General features: G+C 56.6%; 1 protein-coding gene across 4 annotated transcripts; it reads left to right on the forward strand.

The window, feature by feature from the left end:
• The first annotated feature begins 374 nt into the window (after positions 1-374).
• On the forward strand, positions 375-16,343 carry LOC111152271 (discoidin domain receptor tyrosine kinase 1). 4 transcript variants are annotated; one of them, XM_022510728.1, is made up of 19 exons: positions 382-405; positions 1,926-2,091; positions 4,759-4,897; positions 4,987-5,089; positions 5,286-5,514; positions 7,113-7,260; positions 7,494-7,602; positions 8,030-8,216; positions 8,319-8,565; positions 9,091-9,186; positions 9,303-9,454; positions 10,371-10,536; positions 11,549-11,659; positions 12,774-13,018; positions 13,192-13,319; positions 13,563-13,781; positions 14,258-14,492; positions 15,069-15,218; positions 15,334-16,343. In XM_022510728.1, the coding sequence occupies exons 3-19, from the start codon at positions 4,801-4,803 to the stop codon at positions 15,472-15,474; spliced, it is 2,763 nt and encodes a 920-aa protein (XP_022366436.1). In that variant the 5' UTR covers positions 382-405; positions 1,926-2,091; positions 4,759-4,800; the 3' UTR covers positions 15,475-16,343. The 4 variants fall into 4 exon arrangements, with proteins under 4 accessions (XP_022366440.1, XP_022366436.1, XP_022366437.1 ...); XM_022510729.1 differs by lacking the exon at positions 11,549-11,659; XM_022510730.1 differs by lacking the exons at positions 382-405; positions 1,926-2,091; positions 11,549-11,659 and adding an exon at positions 658-682.
• The last annotated feature ends 825 nt before the right edge of the window (positions 16,344-17,168 follow it).

The following is a 17,168-nucleotide window of genomic DNA, read 5'->3' on the forward strand; positions in this document are numbered from 1 at the left end:
TCTGGCCCCTGGGAATCTCGGCTCAGAGCCCCGCATTCCAGCCGGCTCCAGCCCCCTTTCCGATGTCACTTGACTCCGCTGGGCCCCAGCCCTGCATCCCTCCCACTCCTCCAGCTTTGGGCTGGGGCGAGGTGGGCATCACCGACTAGGAATTTCTCCTGGGGGAGAGACCAGGGGACAAGAGTTTCAGGATTCTATGGTTTCCTCTATTCTCCCCACTGGAACCCTCTGGCCGCGCCATGCCACCTGGCCCGGGAGCGTGGGCCTGGGGTGTGGAATGTCCCAGCGGGGTGTGAGGGGCTGCCGCTCCTTCCCTGAGGCGTCTGGAAACAGCCCAGCCGGGTCTGCCAGCCCAGGGTTGCTCGGAGCGCAGTCCCTGGAAGGAGGGGTCGTGAGTCTGCCCAGGTGAGGTTACTGGGGAAACATCGGCTCCACCCCTAGCCTGGCTCCACCCCCGGCCAAGCCTCTCCAGGGCCCAGATTCCCCAGCGGCTGTCTCCAGCCGGGTACGTGCTCTCGGGAACCTCTGGGGGTTTGGTCGGAGGGGACGGTGGGAAGAGGCAATTCTCCGAGTGACCATGGGGCTGTTTATTAATGAGTCCCGTAGCAGCTGAGCGTGTTGCAATTGGTGTGTCCCTGGTGGTTTGGCGCTCTTGCCCATACCGAGGGCCAACTTCTTCCTGGTACTACTTTTGTGTACTTGTCTGGTTGTGACTTAGTGTTTCTTTCTTGGGACTGTGGTTGGGACTGCACGTAGGGGGTGAGCTGATGTCCGCTGTGAGGTACAGTGGGGCGGGGATCTGCAGTGGACTCAGAGATCTTTCTGAGCCGGTGACATTGATAGGTGGCTGACAGGTGTGGGAGTGGATAGATGGTGGCCTGAGGCAGTGCCCAGGGGGGCGCAGCACTTCCCACCACAGCTCTCTCTCCTGCTCCCCTCACCCAGCCTCCTTGCCCATCTTCTCTGTGACTCCTGTTCCTGGTTCTTTTGGGCTTTGTCCAGTTTTCTCTTTGTCTCCATTCCCCACAACTCCCTTACCTTGTTCAGGCCCATGCCTGCCAGTGGTCAGGGTCTCCACCTCACCTGGGCCCAAGGGAGGCTTGCCCTGAGGACTCCTGGGCCTTGAGCAGGGAGCCCAAGGGAACCAGGCCCTGGGAGTCTGGGCTGCAGGGTCCTATAGAGGACTGGGGGGTGGAAGGTGGAAGTAGAGAGAGAATGGGGCTAGGAGAGAGTTGGGGGGCGGCTACATCAGGCTCTGGGGCAATCTGGGTTGGGGTGTAGAGGACAGGAGGCCAGAGGATGCCAGAGAGAAGCAAAGGTTGGTGGTGTGGAAAGTGTGAGTCTGGGGCGCCTGGTTGGGCAGGTGAGCCCTGCTCCCTTCCTCCATCCAAACTCCTGCTGCTGGGCTGGGCACAGGGCCTGTGGGAACCTGCTCCTTCCCTGTGCCCTGGGGCTGCCCCCTTCACCTCCCTCTCCAGGAACTGAGCCCAGAAAGGGGGAATAGGGAGGGAGCCATCCCCTCACGGGGCCTGGATATGTGGTAGGCCCCAAGCGGGGCCTCAGCTTCGTCTGTTCCATTTAGTGGGGACCCTGGGGCCTGGGGGGTTGGGCCGCGGGGAGGCGGAGGGGGCTGGGCGCGCAGCGTCAAGGGGACCCCGGCGGGGTTACCTGGGGGAGGCCGGGGTGCGCGGGGGAATGCGGGGTGGGCGTGGCGGGCAGAGGGGAGAGCGAGGCCGGGAGGGCGGCGCCGGGCGTGGGAGCGGCGGGGACGACGCTGTCCGGGAGGGGGAAGGGCGGCTACCCCGGCAAGCGGGCGGAGGGCGGAGGGCGGCGGGAGGGAGGGAGGGAAGGAGGGGGAGTCGGGCTGTGGGGAGGCGGCGCCTGGGCCCGAGCCGCCCCAGCCCTGGCTCCTCTCCCCGGAACAGGCCCCCGACAGCTGCTCGCGGGAGCCGCCTCCCGACACCCGAGCCCCGCCGGCGCCTCCCGCTCCCTGCTCCTGGCTCCCTGCGCCTCCCCCGCCCCTCGCCCAGCCGCCGAGGAGGCCCCGCTCCGGGGTCGGACGCCTGGGTCTCCCGGGAAGAGCGATGAGAGGTAGGGGGTGCGGCCGGAGGACCCCTGCGGGGCAGAGGGACAGAGGCCGAGGCCGGGGGCTCCAGGGGAGGTGCGGCGACCGGGTGAGGGCTTGGCGTCGGAGGCAGGACTCTCCCGGGCTGTTCTAGGTTGCCCAGCTCCGCCAAGCGCGTCCCTGCCCGCCTCCCCAGTGCGCTGGCTTACTGTCTGAAAATGGGGGGGCACCTCCCTGACCTCGGAGAAAGTGTGTTTCAGCATTGAGGAAGGACCATTTACTCAGTGTGAAGGAACTGACGCCCAGGAAGGCAGGTGCTCTTGTGTGGCCCCATTGAATCATCCCCTCTGGCCCCTGGAGAAGCGGGTGTGCCCTCCTATCGGGCCAGTCCCTGCGGGCATCTACCTGCTAAGTGCTAAGTCTCTGCCCAGTCAGCTCCCAGTGGGGCAGCCTGCCCTCAGCCCAGCAGAGAGGCACTGATACCTAACCCGCCAGTGACAGCCTCCGGATGGTCAGTTGGTTCTATCGTGAGACTGTGTCACTGCCTGGTGCGCCCCATCCTCAGTGTCCCCCCCCAACCCCTCGGTCCCCTGCTGGCTGGACTTTCCTTCCCAGCACCTCTACCTGCAGCCAGTGCTGTAGGCACATGGGTGCCTCAGAAGTGAGTGCTACAGTGGAGACAGGTGAAAGCTGAGAGTCTGGAAAAATGGAGCAGTGCCTCTTTTTCTCATGGCCCTTCCAGCCACCACCTTGACTTCTCTCTGGCTTGGTCTTGGTGTTTATTGGGAGGTGGGCCCCAGTTGTCTTGGGATCCTGTGTCTGAGAGCCTGAGTGTATGTGTCTCACGGTGTCCTCTAATGGTAGGAGCATGTGTTATCTGTCATTTCACGTTCACGGATGTCTGAAGATGGCTATTCACTAAGTGATGGCCTGTGGATGGAGTTGATGTGTGCATGAGTGTCTGTGATTGCCCCAGCTGGGACAGATGTGTGTAACACATTTAAGTGTCTGTCTCTAAAAGTCTGTGAAGAGTTGTCTTTGACAGAGGGGTGTGTGTGTGTGTGTTACAATTAGCCCCAGGGTTTACAGTCAGCTCTGCAAGTTTGCATGGCTGATGAGTGGGGGTGGGTTGGGTTCGTGGGGGGTAAGGGGTGCACAGAGCTGTGTGGCTGGTGTTTGTGGTGGGGGGTGGGGATAGGAGAGGAAAAGGAAGGACCTGCAGCAGTGACCAGGTCCCTGCTTTGTAATCGGGGTAGGGTAGGGCGGGGTGGGGTTGGGGTAGCTCTTCTCAGCCTGTCCTCTGTGTGCCTGACCCAGTGGAGAGAAGTAGGGTGATTGGAGTATTGGAGGGATTGCCCCAGACATCTGTGTGTTTCTCTGCTTGGCTCTGTGCCCTGTGCTTCTGAGCCTGCTCTATTTACCTCTTGCTTTGTGTTTCTCGCCCCGTCTCCCCCTGCCTCCTATCCTTTGCCTGTCTTTGTATCTTTGCCCGGGGCTCCTCTAGCTCCGTCTGGCTCCGATGACTCATCTGGGATAGGCATGAAGGTTACCCAGGGGAACAAGGGCCCCGCTGTTCCCGAGAGAGGTGGGGGTGGAGAGCGGCACCCAGGAATTCCAGGCCAGCCGCCTGGGACCCTGCAGCCTGCTGCCCTGCACGTGGCTCCTGGACCTCCGAGGGACCAGGTGTGATGCCTCTGGTTCTAGCTCTTCTTTGATGCCTTGGTGCCCCCCGCAACTCAGTCAGCCCCCTCAGCTGCTGCTTCAGAGCTGTGGGGTCTCAGCTGCCTCTTACATTCCTGCCCTAGAGCATGATGGGAGCAGCTGGAAGAGGACAAAGGGATGGGGGAGTATCCCCCCACTCTTCCTACCTCCTGGGGTGACCTGGCCTCCCTGCCTGTAGACCCGCCCTCGTCTCCAAGGCAACTCAGGCCTTTCCTCAGCACTGGGCTTCTCCTTCAGAGGCAGCCACCTTCAGAAAGTGGGAACTGTGGGGACAGGATGTCTGGGTCTTAAGAAGGGAAGCAGAATGAGGACAGCTGGGATAGCAGGCTTTGGATCTGATGGCAGAGGGGAAGGGCATTAGGGGTGGCCCTAGGGGTCCCTCGGGATTCCAGGGCCTGCGGAGCTCAGTGCAGACCTCCAGGAAGAGGAGAGGTCAGAGCAGCTTCTGCTGTTCTGCAGAGGGTGGATAACCTGGATTCACAAGGAGATTCCAGTTGAAATTGTCTTAGGTAGTGTGTGCCACCCAGGCCCTAGTGAAGAGCAGGGATTCTCGGACTTTCATTGACACGGATCACCTGGGGGTTGTGTTAAAATGCAGATTCTGATTCAGCAGATCTCGGGGAGGGATGAAGTTCTGCCTGTCTCCCAACTGCCTGCGTGCTGGGGGGCTGCCAGTCTTGGGGTGACACTGGGCTTAGTGGGGCTATAGAAGACAGTGAGATTGGAAAACCCTGGGGTCCCCCACTTTTCTTAGAATTCTGGGATCGTAGGTGGGGAGTGGACCAGAGTTTAGCCTGGTGTCTGGCACATGGGGAACATTCTAAGAACACAGCTGATGCTGTTAAGCAGCTTTTGCTGTTGTCACTTTACTCCTGTTATTCCCAGAGCAACCCATTCTGCCTGTTTGTCCTTGGCTGTGACTCAGGCTCCTTGACTTTCACTCACCCTACCCCTTGTTTGCTCCCCTGCAGAGATGCTGCCCCCGCCCCCTTAGGCCTGAGGAATCAGGAGCTATGGGGCCAGGGGCCCTCACATCTCTGCCGCTGGTGCTGCTGCTGCTGCTCTTGGTGGCAACTGGAGATGCTGATATGAAGGGACATTTTGACCCTGGTGAGGAACCTGGCTCCTGGGTCCCTGAGGATGGGGCTTGGGAGACAGAGCCAGGGGCCTTGACCCTCTATATGCCTGTATTCACCCAGCCAAGTGCCGCTATGCCCTGGGCATGCAGGACAGGACCATTCCAGATGGAGACATCTCTGCCTCCAGCTCTTGGTCAGATTCCACTGCTGCTCGCCACAGCAGGTAACTGGCACACCTGGGGCACCGCTCTGGAGGGAGCTCCTGGGGCCTCTACCTGCCCTTCCGAGTCCTCTGCCTAGGCCCAGAGGCTGCTCGGAGGGCCAGTGCCAATGAAACCCCACCCTGCATCGTGAGGGGCTTCAAATACTAGAGACAGAGGCAGACCAGATGTTCCTTGTGACCTCTTGCTCCCTCCCAGGCTGGAGAGCAGCGACGGGGACGGGGCCTGGTGCCCCGCGGGGCCGGTCTTTCCGAAGGAGGAGGAGTACCTGCAGGTGGATCTGCGGCGGCTGCACCTGGTGGCTTTGGTGGGCACCCAGGGGCGGCACGCGGGAGGCCTGGGCAAGGAGTTCTCCCCCAGCTACCGGTTGCGTTACTCCCGGGACGGCCACCGCTGGATGGACTGGAGGGACCGCTGGGGTCAGGAGGTGAGGCCGGTGGGGGCAGCTCCGAGGGAAGGTTGGCTCTACTCTTGTCCCCAGCTATACTATAAAAGCACCTGCCACCTGTCCACCCATGACTGCCGATTTCTACCTTCCCTAGCCCAAGCCTCTCTCTTGAGCTCCATCTAGCGTTGCAAACATGACCACCTTCTGGGCCCTTCCACCTGAATGTCTAATGGGCATCTCAAACCTACCGTAAACCTCCCAAGCTGAATTTGAATCCCATTCCCACCCCAAACCTGCTCCTCCCCCCAACTCAGGCGAGTTGCTCAGGCCACAAGCTAAGATGATGTCTCGGATTCCTCTGGTCTCTCACCTTCCTGCTTCCAAAGCACCAGCAAGGCCAGTCAGTTCTACCTCCGCATTTCCTGAATCCAACCATTTCTCACCAACCGCCGCCTCTACCACCCCAGGCCACACACCACACCATCCTAGGCTTAGATGAACCTGCTGGCCTTCAGAGTGTTCTCCCTGCTCCTGTCTGTTCCCACCTGAACTATCTCCACCTAGAGGCTTCGTCCACTGTGCCTGAGAAAATGCAGATCAGATGAGGTGCACCTGGTCCATGACCCTCCACTGGCTTTCCACTATGGAACCAAAGCTAAGCTCCTTCCTGGGTGCAGAAGCTTAGCCTGGCCTGGCTCTTGCCCACTTCCCTTACTCCTCCCTCCTGTATTCTCACTCCACTTGGGCCCACTGGCTTTCTTGCTGTCCCTGGAAGGAACACGGATACATCCCACAGCTTTAGGACATTTTTGCTTGCCAGTCTCTGTGCCTGGAGAGCCTCTCCCCTAGATGTCCCTGGCTTCTCCTTCCACTCAGTTCCCCTCTAGATATCACCTCCTTAGAGAGCCTGCCTCCCACTGCTTCAGCCCCACACCCTGCCTCTTGTTCTGCACAGCTGTTTTTCCTACTGGAATCTCAGTGCGGCATGGGGAGAAGGGAGGGATGGATGTTTACCACTGAGAACGTGCATGGCTGGCACAGAGTGGGCAGTCAGCCAATGCCTGCCGAGTGGACAGAGAGGATGGGGTGAAGGAAGAGGGGGAAGGTGGAAGCAGAGGTGCAGAGCTCTGAGAAATGGGTAGAATCTGTGCACGGTGGGATGCATGGCTTAGAGACAAATGGAGATAGGTAGGGTTCGGGGCTGACGCTGGAGGTTGAGGACAAAGCGTCAGGCTGAGAGATGTGTCAGAGGTCCTTTTTAAAAGATTTTATTTATTTATTTGACAAGAGACACACACAGAGAGAGAGGGAACACAAGCAGGGGGAGCAGGAGAGGGAGAAGCAGGCTTCCCACCTAGCAGGGAGCCTGATGTGGGCCTCGATCCTAGGACCCTGGGATCATGACCTGAGCCGAAGGCAGCCAACCGAGCCACCCAGGTGCCTGTGTCAGAGGTCTTTGCTACAGCCCCTCATTATAAAAATGCCTGGCTGTACCCCAGAGCCCTGGGTGCTCAACACCAGCCTTCATGAGTCTCCTTGTGGCTACTGTGTGCTGGGCCAGGGGACCGCGGCTGACTGGGAAGTGAGATCCAACCCAGAGCCTTTCCCACTCATCCACCCTAATTCCTGGGCCACAGGTGATTTTAGGTAATGAGGACCCTGGGGGAGTGGTGCTGAAGGACCTGGGACCCCCCATGGTGGCCCGGCTGGTTCGCTTTTACCCCCGGGCGGACCGGGTCATGAGTGTCTGTCTGCGGGTGGAGCTCTATGGCTGCCTCTGGAAGGGTGAGTCATTCAGACCCCCGAGAATTTGTTTCCTGGGCTGGGACCTGGGGAGAAGGGCCTCCAGAATCATCCTTCTCTTGTTGGGAAGCTGTCACTCTGAGGGGGGGGCAGTGCTGGCCAACTTTGTCCCCTCCATGCCCGTGGGCCTGTGGAGGGACACAGGAAGGGACTGGTGCAAGGGAGCGGGAGAGAGGCTTCCTGCCTCTAACATCACCTCCGCAACCCTGCCCCAGATGGACTGCTGTCTTACACGGCCCCTGTGGGGCAGACGATGTACTTATCCGAGGCAGTGCACCTGAACGACTCCACCTACGATGGACACACCACACACACTGTTGGCGGGTAAGAGAGGCAGGCTGTGCAGGGCCAGGAGCCTGGGGTGGGAGGGAGGATGTAGTGGGTGGGGTCAAGAGTCTGGCCAGTGAGATGGAAGAACTGGGGAGAGGGACAGGTTAGGTGGGGCCTTGGGGACACAAGATCAGGATTGAAGGGTAGCAAGGCAACTACTAGCTCATGTGACACTTTGTGCGAGTTAGTAAAAGGCACCCCTTTTGCTAAGACACATCTGTTGGAAACTGTCGCCATACATACACACACCTTAGGCTGCATGGTGCCCCCTAGAGGTGGTGCCTCCGTGCAACCACGGCAATTCTGGAGGTGAGAGAGAGAGCCACAGTGGGGAGGTCGAGGCCCGGGGTGGCAGAGCACATGGATGGGTGCCACTCTCTTTTCTGCCACCCTCTGGTTCCTTTGCTGTCCTGCTTTCCAGGCTGCTGTACGGAGGTCTGGGTCAGCTGGCGGATGGTGTGGTGGGGCTGGATGACTTTAGGAAGAGCCAGGAGCTGCGGGTCTGGCCAGGCTATGACTATGTGGGGTGGAGCAACCACAGCTTCCCAGCTGGCTATGTGGAGATGGAGTTTGAGTTTGACCGGCTGAGGGCTTTCCAGGCCATGCAGGTAAGTGCATCTGGCTCCTCGGAGACCAGGGTGGTTGCTCCTGGGGTGCTCACCTGGGCTCTCCTGGCCTTGACCCTGTGTCCCTCCTCCCTTCCCCCCCAGGTCCACTGTAACAACATGCACACCCTGGGAGCCCGCCTGCCTGGTGGGGTGGAATGTCGCTTCAAGTGGGGCCCTGCCATGGCCTGGGAGGGGGAGCCTGTACGCCACGCCCTGGGGGGCAGCCTGGGGGACCCCAGAGCCCGGGCTGTGTCCGTGCCCCTGGGCGGCCGCGTGGGCCGCTTTCTGCAGTGTCGCTTCCTCTTTGCTGGGCCTTGGTTACTCTTCAGTGAAATCTCCTTCATCTCTGGTAAGCCCCTTGTCTCTGCCCAGTCCTCATCCTCTAGGATTGCCAACCCGCAGGATGCCAAAATATCCACTCCCAGCACCAGATCCATCTACCACTCGTGAGACTTCCCAAGCAGAGATGCCCAGAATAATTGGAACATCTCCTTACTCCTTCCCCCCAGCCCTATCTTTGCTTTATCAGCCCTTCCCTCATGACTGATATTGAGCTGGTAGGACAGTGTTGGCTATAAAAACACAAGTACTCTGTGCTGGTTGAGAAATAGCCTCTTCTCCAGGCCGCCTGGTACCCAAGATCCACACCTGGGGCTCTCTCTTTCTCTCTGGGAGTCCTGTATCTCCTCACAACCCAGCAGCTAAACACTTGACATCCACAATAGCCAGCCCCCTTCCTTTGGATGGGTGGGTACATATACTGAGTATCACCCCTGCTCCTAGTGGTAGAATTCCACAGGTCTCATGCCAGTAGCTTCCCTTTGGGGCCTCTTCCCTCTCTGACTCCATCCTTTCTTCTCGTCCTTCTCTATAGATGTTATGAATGACTCCTCTCCAGCTCTGGGGGGCACCTTCCCACCGGCTCCGTGGTGGCCACCTGGCCCACCTCCCACCAACTTCAGCAGCCTGGGTGAGCAGCCTGGGGCCTCCTCCCAAACCAGTGGGTCCTGTGCTGCCATTGCTACTGGGGCCACCCCCACTCGGGTGGAAAGCCTCCTGTGGTTCTGACTCTCCTGTCTCTGACAGAGCTAGAGCCCCGAGGCCAGCAACCTGTGGCCAAGGCGGAGGGGAGCCCAACTGCCATCCTCATTGGCTGCCTGGTGGCCATCATCTTGCTGCTGCTGCTCATCATTGCCCTCATGCTCTGGCGGCTGCACTGGCGCAGGCTCCTCAGCAAGGTGAGCGGTGTGGGGGTGTGGCCTGGGGGTGTGGGGGAGGGGTGAGGGAATTGAGGGGAGCAGGGGGTTACAGTGTGGAGAGCACAGGCAGGGTGTGGGTGTGGAGACTGAGGCCAGGCTGAGGCCAACGTGTATGGGGACGCCTGCATTAGTTTGGGTCCTGTAGGGACCACAGAACACAGTCTAATTAAGATAACCAGAGGTGGGCTCAGTAAAGTGCCAGGTTGCAAAGGAGTGGGCGGCCTTATGGAAATCGCAAAGAGTAGTGAAATTCCCACAGAACTGTCACCACTCATGGGCTGTGGGCATGCAAGATGAGAGGAGCGAAGTTACCAGAACCTGGAGGAGTGAGTCTGGGGAAAGCCTCCTTGAGACGGGCAGTGGACTTTGCTTCAAGGATACAGCTAGCCTGAGTCCACTTCTCAGGGAGGGGCTGGGAGACTAATCACCCTGACCTTACTTCCCACCTGCCCAACAAACTCCTCTCCAGCCAACCCAAACTGAGCCAGTTGATAAAGTCCACACTAGTCAACCTCTTGGGGTAGGAGCCAGATGGGAAAGGGGGAGAGTGGAGCTAGAAGGGTGGAGAGGAGCTAGAGGAAGAAGCCAGGCATACTCCAAGCCCCTGTCTTCCTGGTGAGAGTTTGGTGGGGGTGATATGCATGAAGGTTGATGGTTCTATAATTATCTGGTCAGATTTGGGTTGGAATCCCATTATGGGACATCAGGGGACTGATCTACATGCTCTTGAACCTTTGTTTCTTTAGAAAGAGAGTTAATAGTGATACCACTATGTGAAATAGAGCTAATAGTAGATACCACTATGCGACTGTTGTGGGGACTGAAGGGGAGAAGGGGGCCTTGTCATTATTGAGCTGGAATCATGTGCAGTTAACATTCCCATTCCCACAACAAGGCCGAGCGCCGGGTTTTAGAAGAGGAGCTGACAGTTCATCTGTCTGTCCCTGGGGACACCATCCTCATCAACAACCGCCCAGGCCCTCTTGAGCCACCCCCTTACCAGGAACCCCGCCCTCGTGGGAATCCGCCCCACTCTGCTCCCAGTGTCCCCAACAGCTCTGGTAAGACCTGCCTTGTTCTAGTCCTACCTCCGTCCTCTGCTTATTTTCTTATTGTATCCCTTTTCCTCTCTGTTTCCATTCCCTTCTTTTTCTGTCTTTCCAATTTCAACTCATTTTCTTTATTTCTGTGCCCTGGTCACCACACTGTATCACTCCCATGTCCTTACCTTATAATTTTTCTCAAGAATTTCCCATGTATTACCCCTAATCCGTGGTGATCTCATTTTGTTTGTGTCCCATACACATTTCTCTCTTCTTTTTTGTGCCCTCTCATTGTATCTTCTAGCCTCTCTCCTTTCTCCTAGACTTGCCATGTTCATTCCATCCATCCATTATCCATCCTTCTATCTGTATTTATGTGTATGTTCATCCTTCTCTCCATTCACTCCTCTATCCACCATCTGACCATTTATCCATTATGCATCCATCCATAAATATTCATACATCTATTCACCCATCTATCATCCAGCCAGCCAGCCACCCATCCAATCTTCCATCTCTCCGTCCATCCATTTTACCACCCATCTGTCCTCTGTCCATCTACCAATCCATTATTCATCCATGTTCATACATCTGTTCACCCATTCATCCATCTGTACATCCATTCATCTACCATCCAATTACTGGATGCATCATCCACCCATCCATCATCCATCCAAATATATTCAAACATCCATTTGTTCATCTCTCCATCCATCCATCCACGATCCAACCATTCACCTGTCATCCATTCAGCCATCCATATATATTTATCCATTCATTTCTCTGTCTGTCCATTCATCCATTCAACCATTCGTTTATCATCCATCCATCTACCCATCCACCTGTCCGTCTGTTCACTCATTATTCATCGAGCAATCCAGCACTCTCCAGATCCTTGTTTTATCCTGTCCCTGTCTCTCAGTACATTCATTCCCATCAGCCCTGGTCTTGCCCTATTCCAGGTCTCCTTGTCTGTCTAGCCTTGAGTCTCATCCCTTCCCCGTGTCTCCCCCCCTCCTTCTCCCGACAGCGTTGCTGCTCTCCAATCCAGCCTACCGCCTCCTTCTGGCCACTTACGCCCGTCCCCCTCGGGGCCCCGGCCCCCCCACACCCGCCTGGGCCAAACCCACCAACACCCAGGGTAAGCCCCTCTGCTTCTGGGCTCCTCCAGGCTCCCCATACCTTTACAGGGGCAGGGAAAAGTCCTCAGACCTTGCATTCCCTCCTCTCCCTGCTGTGGCCTCTTTTGCTCTCCTGAGCTCCCAAGGAGGAAGCTCTAATGCCCTTAGCTCTCCTCTGCTGTGCTTGTTCCTTCTTAAAGCCTTTCCCTTGAGCACAGGAGCAGAAAGCTCACTGGTTCTCAGCTCTGTCTTCCTCCTCCTCTTCCACCCCATCTTTTCTGCTCTCCAGAGCCAGAGAGGAGGTTGCTATACTGACCCCAGGTTCTCTTATAACTCCTCCTTTGTTTCCTCTCTTTCTAGAGCTGCAAGGAGGAGGGCCTCTCACCCTGGGTGCTTGCCCTCTCCCCCCCATGTGTACTCTCTCTGCAGTCCCAGAGGTGAAGGCTCACACCCTGCCCTTCCTGTCTGCTCCTCCTCTCCTTGGTGTTGCCTTCTCTCATTGTTGCTCCTTCCCTAGGGCTAAGAGGGAACAGCTCTGCTTCCTCTCCTCTGTCTGTAGATTCCTTGTTGTCCTGGCCGTGAGGAACTGTACGCCCTCCCCCTTTCTGTGTGCCCCTGTCTCTGCTTGTCTTTGAGCTTGGAGTATTGGGTCAGGGAGGGTTTGGGTAACCATGGCAGGGAGGAGCCAAGGCTGAAAGTATGTGTGGGGAGGTGCAGGTAGGTAGAACAGCTAAGTGAACAGGAGGGGCTGGCGATGAGTGGGACAAGGGCTTAGAAGGTAGGGGGTAACCAGATGACTGGCACCATCCTTCTTCTGATGGTGGGTAGAGGAATTCCTCTTCTAATCAAGACTTCTGTCATGGTTTCTTGGGCTGTGCTGGGATCCCTAGAGAATAGACGATGTCATTCTTTGTTCAACTGTTTCCATTGCCTTAAACTCTGGAACAGTTCACTCTCATCTCATGCCAGCATCTTCTCTGGTTTGAGGTTGGTGGGTAGAATACCAAGAAGATGGATCATAGACCCAGTCTCTCACCCAGCTGGGAGACAAGGGAGGCTGGGGTGTGGAGAACCATGGCTCTCAAGGGCTGCTCCTGATGCTTCGTCTTGTCTTCTTTCCCCTTAACCCTCCAGCCTGCAGTGGGGACTATATGGAGCCTGAGAAGCCGGGTGCCCCGCTTCTGCCCCCACCGCCCCAGAACAGCGTCCCCCATTATGCCGAGGCTGACATTGTCACCCTGCAGGGCGTCACCGGGGGCAACACCTATGCTGTGCCTGCGCTGCCCCCAGGGGCTGCCGGGGATGGGCCTCCCAGAGTGGATTTTCCTCGGTCTCGGCTCCGCTTCAAGGAGAAGCTTGGCGAGGGCCAATTTGGGGAGGTAAGGAGGATCCCTCCCCAGCTATCAGCAGTGTCTTGACTGTCTGGAGCTCTGATGTCATGCCCATATATCCCCATTGGTCAGAACCTGTCATCTGTGACTGTGTTATCCCAGTTGACCCTGTGACCTCAGTGAATCATGTGACTTTCTAACAAATGAGCTTCTTTCCCCAGGTGCACCTGTGTGAGGTAGAAAACCCTCAAGATCTGGTCAGTCTTGATTTCCCCCTTAATGTGTGCAAGGGACACCCTTTGCTGGTAGCTGTCAAGATCCTACGGCCAGATGCCACCAAGAATGCCAGGTGAGGACCAGGGATGGTGTCTGGTGATAGGGAAGGGAGGCCATGAAGAATGGGGAATATGGTAGAGACCAATAGGGGGATTGGCTGGGGAAGGAAGTTTGCATCTCAGGCTGATCTCAGGCCAGGTCTCAGTGTCACTAGTGAGTCAGCTTGTCTGCTGGGGTTAGGGTGCTGGCCTGCGTGAGCAGGAGAGAAAGGACAGATCAGCCCCTCAGTGTCCCTGCCACCTCCCCGCTTTTCTAGGAATGATTTCCTGAAGGAGGTGAAGATCATGTCGAGGCTAAAGGACCCAAACATCATCCGGCTCCTAGGCGTGTGTGTGCAGGACGACCCCCTCTGCATGATTACCGATTACATGGAGAATGGTGACCTTAACCAGTTCCTCAGTGCCCACCAGCTAGAGGACAAGGTGGCCGAGGGGGCCCCCAGAGACGGGGAGGCTGCCCCAGGGCCCACCATCAGGTACCCACTTACCCAGGCTGGCCCTTCTCTGAGAGCTCCCCGGGGAGGGGTCTCCTCTCCCCTTGCTCCAACCTGGATCCAGCATGGGATGTGGGGGCAGGTAGTGAGGTTCAGGGGGGTGGGGACTGGGGTGAGGAATACATGGCCATGTTCATCTGGGGACTGAGAAGCAAGAAGTTACTACAGGGGGTTGCTGAAAGGACTTGGACTCTGTCAGGAATCTCCCTCTGCTCTTGCTCACCCTCAATGCCTGAGTCCAGACAACAGAGCAGCAGCTCCCTGGGTCAGATGAGCCAAACAAGCATTGTGTGGGCACCTACCCCTGGCCTCTGCGTGGGCATTCCATCTCTGCACCAGCAGTAGACACGACCCAGTCCCAGGGAGTGGGCCCCCTGGGATTCCTCCCAGGAATCTGTGAGGTGGGTGTGAGTCTGGGACTGCCTCCAGGGACCCTCTCTCATTGGCTCTGTCCTCAGCTACCCCATGCTGCTACACGTGGCGGCTCAGATTGCCTCGGGCATGCGCTATCTGGCCACGCTCAACTTTGTGCATCGGGACCTGGCCACAAGGAACTGCCTGGTTGGGGAAAATTTCACTATCAAAATTGCTGACTTTGGCATGAGCCGGAACCTCTATGCTGGGGACTATTATCGCGTGCAGGGCCGGGCAGTGCTGCCCATCCGGTGGATGGCCTGGGAGTGCATCCTCATGGTGAGAGGCCCTGAGAGAGGCGGGCAGGGCAGGGCTGGGAAGGGGTTGGCAGGGGAGGGCGGGGCGGGGGGGAGCACTGGCTGCTCTGTGGTGTCTGTCAAGTCACTTGCCTTCCCTGCGCTGCAGTTCCCTCATCTCTGAAGTGAGGATTTGGGCCAGTGCTCTGTAAGTTTCCCTCTGGCTCTAGGGACCAGAGAAAGTAGGGAGGAGTGGTATGATGGGAAAGGGTTCAGGAGCCAAGAGTGGGTACAAGAGCAGGAGTCAGGGAGCAAGAGAGGTAAGGGGAGACAGGAGGCTAGAGATAAAAAGGTAGGACTTGGGAGAGAATCAGGACCAGAAAATGAGGGTCATGGTGGAAAGGAAGGGTGCGTAGAAGAAGGAAGAGTTCAGGGAGCGGACTAGAGCCTGAGAAAGAGGGCAGAGCCTGAAGGAGGGAGGAGCAGGCTTGTTGGGAGGGGCCAGCCAGGAGGAGTCAGTCTGGGGAAGTGCTGAGTGAATGGGGAGCTGTGGGGAGGTGAGGATGGTCTCTGTTACCTGATGTCTTTCTCTGCCTTTGTTGCTTTATCCACACGCCAGGGGAAGTTCACGACGGCAAGTGACGTGTGGGCCTTTGGGGTGACCCTGTGGGAGGTGCTGATGCTCTGCCGGGCCCAGCCGTTTGGGCAGCTCACTGATGAGCAAGTCATTGAGAACGCAGGGGAGTTCTTCCGGGACCAGGGCCGCCAGGTCAGAGCAGAAGGGAGGGAAGATAAGGTTGTGGGTCTGGGAGGGCCAGAGCCTGTCATCTTGGGAACTAAAGACCATTTGTTCCCTGCCTTTTGTCCACCCTGTCATAATGCAGGTGTACCTTTCTCGGCCCCCTGCCTGCCCGCTGGGCCTGTACGAGCTGATGCTTCGGTGCTGGAGCCGGGAGCCTGAGCAGCGACCACCCTTTTCCCAACTACATCGGTTCCTGGCCGAAGATGCGCTCAACACGGTGTGAATCACACCCAGCTGCCCCTTCCTCAGGGAGGATTCAGGCAAAGCCAGAGGCAATAAACAAGAGGATTTTCATGGCACCCCCACTCCATTCCCTGTCCCAAACACCTTTCACCTCTGAAAGAGAGGCAGTGTGACCACAGGTAGGCTGGGCCTGCCAGGGAGCTGACGCCTCCCTTCCAGGGACATACTCTTATGCCCCCTTCCTGCTCCTCTCTTAGAAGCCTCCGCCACCCACCCAGCTGGCCCTGTGGATGGGATCCTCTCTGACCTCTTCTAGCCATCCCTGGGGGGGGGGGGGGAAGATAGGGGCACATATAGGACAGACACTGGATAAGGCCTATTGGAGCACCTGGGCCCCACTGGACAACACTGGTTCCAAGAGAGAAGGCTGTGGTCCCCCCAGCCTCTCTCTCCTTCCGTCACACACTGGATCCCATTGGCTGAGAATCTGGGGAATGAGGAGGACAAGAAGGGGAGAAAGATGTTCCCTTGTGCTAACTCCTGGAATTGTCCTTGACTTTGGCTTCTCCCTCCTCCATCCTCTGAAACACTGGACCTGGGGGTGATCCCTGTACCCCACCCCCAGCCATCCCCACTTCCCACCTGCTGTGTTTTAGCTAGAACTTCTCTAAGCCTGTATGTTTCTATGGATTAAATACTGGGATTAGGGGGAAAGAGGGAGCAATGGCCTGTGGCCTTGGGGTTGGACACCTCTGTTGTAGCTGCCATATTGGTTTTTCTATAATCACTTGGGGTTTGTACATTTTTGGGGGGAGAGACACAGATTTTTACACTAATATATGGATCTAGCTCAATGCAATTTTAATATCCTGCACTAGGCAGGTAATAATAAAGGTTGAGTTTTCCACAGGTGTGAGTGGATTTCTTGCGGTTTTGGTAAAATCTGCTTCCTGTGTCTGTTCCCAACTCATTTCCATTTCCTTCCTTCTCCTTTCTTCTCCTCCCCACTCCATTTCCTATTGTATCTTGCCCAGCACAGTGTTCTGTCTATAAGCCAGGCTCTTGCCTGTGGGGATCTCAGGTCCTATATGAATGTATGAACTTTGTAAACTCCAGTGGGAGCTCTGCAGGAGGCTTAGAGGGGGCTGAATTAGGCCTGATGGCTTACCCTCGTTTGACCCATGGGTCCCTTTGGCAGACTAGAGCGGTCTACTGATTCCTCCTCAGAATTGTTTTAAAATGCGTTACACATACACACACACACACGTGTGCACACACAAATGCGTATATCTCATATATGATCATAGAAGAAATCAATTGAAAGAGTTTCCTAAAATGTTAAAAAAAAAACCTTTCACATGGTAACCTATGTGTTTTTTAAATATATTTAATAACAATATCTAGCAGGAGGTGTAATAACTACTAACATTCTCCAAATAGTAATAAGCATAAAAGGTACTCAATACTCCAAGATTTCTACAAAAGTAGTGGGATATGAAAAGAGCTGTGGTGTCTCAGTGACAAGTCCCGGGTCCTGCTAATACTACCAGGGGTTTTGCTTATATTCATACTTGCAGGAAATGCTAAATTTGTTAGAGGTTAATAAAAACAGAGGTGTACATTTTTGGGGCCCTAATTCTAGGACCCCCCTTCAAGGGTCTGGAAGTCCCAGGCAGAGAATCTTTGGATTTGGCTGATGAGATGCACAGGTGAGCCAATAGGTGTGAGCTATTT

The sequence above is a fragment of the Enhydra lutris genome, unplaced genomic scaffold, assembly GCF_002288905.1.
Source record: "Enhydra lutris kenyoni isolate GAN:26980312 unplaced genomic scaffold, ASM228890v2 scaffoldscaffold28, whole genome shotgun sequence".
In the NCBI taxonomy this organism is placed as follows: domain Eukaryota; kingdom Metazoa; phylum Chordata; class Mammalia; order Carnivora; family Mustelidae; genus Enhydra; species Enhydra lutris.

Excerpts from the sequence above, each read along its gene's own strand:
- LOC111152271 (XM_022510728.1), top strand. The coding sequence starts at position 4,801 with ATGGGGCCAGGGGCCCTCACATCTCTGCCGCTGGTGCTGCTGCTGCTG. Across the intron at positions 9,455-10,370 it reads GGCGCAGGCTCCTCAGCAAG|GCCGAGCGCCGGGTTTTAGA; the intron begins GTGAGCGGTGTG and ends TCCCACAACAAG. Across the intron at positions 10,537-11,548 it reads CAGTGTCCCCAACAGCTCTG|CGTTGCTGCTCTCCAATCCA; the intron begins GTAAGACCTGCC and ends TTCTCCCGACAG.